The sequence below is a fragment of the Penicillium pulvis genome, assembly GCF_028828015.1.
Source record: "Penicillium pulvis strain IBT 33274 chromosome Unknown scaffold_8_segment0_segment0, whole genome shotgun sequence".
Classification (NCBI taxonomy): Eukaryota; Fungi; Ascomycota; class Eurotiomycetes; order Eurotiales; family Aspergillaceae; genus Penicillium; species Penicillium pulvis.
In genome coordinates, this window is record NW_026643080.1 from 7,343,605 (window position 1) to 7,346,682 (window position 3,078).

At 26.4% G+C, this 3,078-nt stretch overlaps 1 protein-coding gene across 1 annotated transcript; it reads left to right on the top strand.

Annotated features, from left to right (window-relative positions):
* Nucleotides 1-292: 292 nt before the first annotated feature.
* N7503_012182 (uncharacterized protein) lies at nt 293-671 on the top strand (the record flags this gene model as incomplete). Its single annotated transcript, XM_057071726.1, has 2 exons — nt 293-493; nt 591-671. The coding sequence occupies 2 exons, from the start codon at nt 293-295 to the stop codon at nt 669-671; spliced, it is 282 nt and encodes a 93-aa protein (XP_056918337.1).
* Between the last annotated feature and the right edge of the window lie 2,407 nt (nt 672-3,078).

Below are 3,078 nucleotides of genomic sequence, written 5' to 3' on the forward strand. Positions count from 1 at the left end.
GCTATTAGGTAACATAAAAAAAAGTATGTAAGAGAATATTAGATTAAAATTTTTTGTGTAAAAAGTATTTTACTATAAAAATATCGAGTTATATTCAACTATTGAAGAGACTATTCAAATATAATTTTTGACAGCCGTACAAAAAAGAGATTTTTCTAGTGTAAACCCATTAATGGGTTCAGCAGTATTAAAAGAAGAAACTGCTTCGTTGTTATCATGAAAACAACCAACAGAATGACAAGAAAGATGATTCTTATCATCAAATGCTAAAGATATTGGAACTTTATATTTAATGTTCGCATTATTTTCAGGATTAATAGGTACAGCCTTTTCAGTGTTAATAAGATTAGAATTATCTGGACCTGGAGTACAATATATTTCAGATAACCAATTATATAATGCAATAATAACAGCTCATGCTATAATGATGATTTTCTTTATGGTTATGCCAGCTTTAATAGGAGGTTTTGGTAATTTCTTATTACCATTATTAGTAGGTGGTCCCGATATGGCATTCCCTAGATTAAATAATATAAGTTTCTGATTATTAGTGCCAAGTTTAATATTATTTATATTATCTGCAACTATAGAAAATGGAGCAGGAACAGGATGAACATTATACCCACCATTATCAGGTATACAATCTCACAGTGGACCTAGTGTTGATTTAGCTATATTTGGTTTACACTTAAGTGGTATAAGTAGTATGTTAGGTGCTATGAATTTCATAACAACTATATTAAATATGAGAAGTCCTGGTATACGTTTACATAAATTAGCTTTATTTGGTTGAGCTGTAATAATAACAGCAGTGTTATTATTATTATCATTACCTGTATTAGCTGGTGGTATTACTATGATCTTAACTGATAGAAACTTTAATACTTCATTCTTTGAAGTAGCGGGTGGAGGTGATCCAATATTATTCCAACATTTATTCTGATTCTTCGGACATCCTGAAGTTTATATTTTAATTATTCCAGGATTCGGTATAATTAGTACAGTTATATCAGCCGCATCAGGTAAAAACGTTTTTGGTTACTTAGGAATGGTTTATGCTATGTTATCTATTGGTGTTTTAGGTTTCATAGTTTGAAGTCATCACATGTACACAGTTGGTTTAGATGTAGATACAAGAGCTTACTTTACAGCAGCTACTTTAATTATTGCAGTACCTACAGGTATTAAAATATTTAGTTGATTAGCTACATGTTATGGAGGATCTTTACATTTAACACCACCTATGTTATTTGCTTTAGGTTTTGTTGTATTATTCACAATTGGTGGATTAAGTGGAGTTGTTTTAGCTAATGCTTCACTTGACGTAGCTTTCCATGATACTTACTATGTTGTTGCTCACTTCCATTATGTATTATCTATGGGTGCTGTATTTGCCTTATTTAGTGGTTGATACTTCTGAATACCTAAAATATTAGGTTTATCTTATGACCATTTTGCTGCTAAAGTTCACTTCTGAATATTATTTGTTGGTGTTAATTTAACATTCTTCCCACAACATTTCTTAGGTTTACAAGGTATGCCAAGAAGAATAAGTGATTACCCTGATGCTTTCTATGGTTGAAACTTAGTAAGTAGTGTTGGTTCTATCGTTAGTGTTGTAGCTACATGATACTTCTTAACTATTATATACAAACAATTAACAGAAGGTAAAGCTGCATCAAGATATCCTTGATTAACTCCACAATTATTCAGTGATACTTTCCAAGTATATTTCACAAGAAATAATAGTTCTTTAGAGTGATGTTTAACAAGTCCTCCAAAACCTCATGCTTTTGCAAGTTTACCTGTACAATCATAATTTATAAATAATTATGATCATGATGATAAAAATGGATATAAATAGTACCGTTTCTTGACTTATTTAAACATAACAATACACTGAGTTTAATATCAATTCTTGAATAAACTCTATCTATTATGCTTTAATGTATTACTATTATAATAGTATGGTACATATAATAACCAATATAGGTCTTTTAGCATAATATAGTAGATTACTACTATAGATTAATTAAAAAAAATATGATTAATAAGGATTAATAATTTAAATTTTTTATTTGTAAATGTATATAATAAAATAAATATTCATTTATTCAATGTTACAAGCAGCTAAAATAATAGGAACAGGTATGGCTACAACCGGATTAATAGGAGCAGGAATAGGTATTGGTGTTGTATTTGGTGCGTTAATACTAGGTGTAGCCAGAAATCCATCATTAAGAGGACAATTGTTTTCTTATGCTATCTTAGGTTTTGCTTTTGCTGAAGCAACAGGATTATTTGCTTTAATGATGGCTTTCTTATTATTATATGTAGCTTAAAAAACTACATATAATAAAATATAATCAGATTTTGTAAATATCTATAGTTTTATATTATTTATAAAATCTTAGGTTATAAATAAAATATTTCGTAAAATAATATAATATTTTATATAAAAGGATATGTAGTTTATATATAAACTATATTGTTTATAAATAAATTATATATGGGAGGGTAGAGGGTTTTTTTATATGTTATATATATATGTATAATATATAAATAGTAAAATAAAAAGTAATATAAATATATTTACTTTATATTTTTTTGTTAATGTTAATCATATAAATTATATATGTTTTTATACTATACTAGGTAAAGAATAAATAAATAAAAAAACTAAAAAATTTTTTTTAATAAAATATTTCTTAATATTATAAATGACAACTACAACTTTTTTTTTTTTTTTAATTCCAGTATTAGGTATAATATTATTATTAGTTAATTTAATATTATCACCTCATAATTCATATCATGAAAAAGATAGTGCTTTTGAATGTGGTTTCCATTCTTTCTTAGGACAAAATAGAACACAATTCAGTATATCTTTCTTTATTTTTGCTTTATTGTTTTTATTATTTGATTTAGAAATTTTATTAGTATATCCTTACGTAGTAAGTGCTTACACTAATGGTATATATGGATTAGTAATAATGTTAGTATTTTTCTTAGTATTAACATTAGGATTTGCTTTTGAATTAGGTAAAAATGCTTTAAAAATAGAAAGTAGACAAGTAT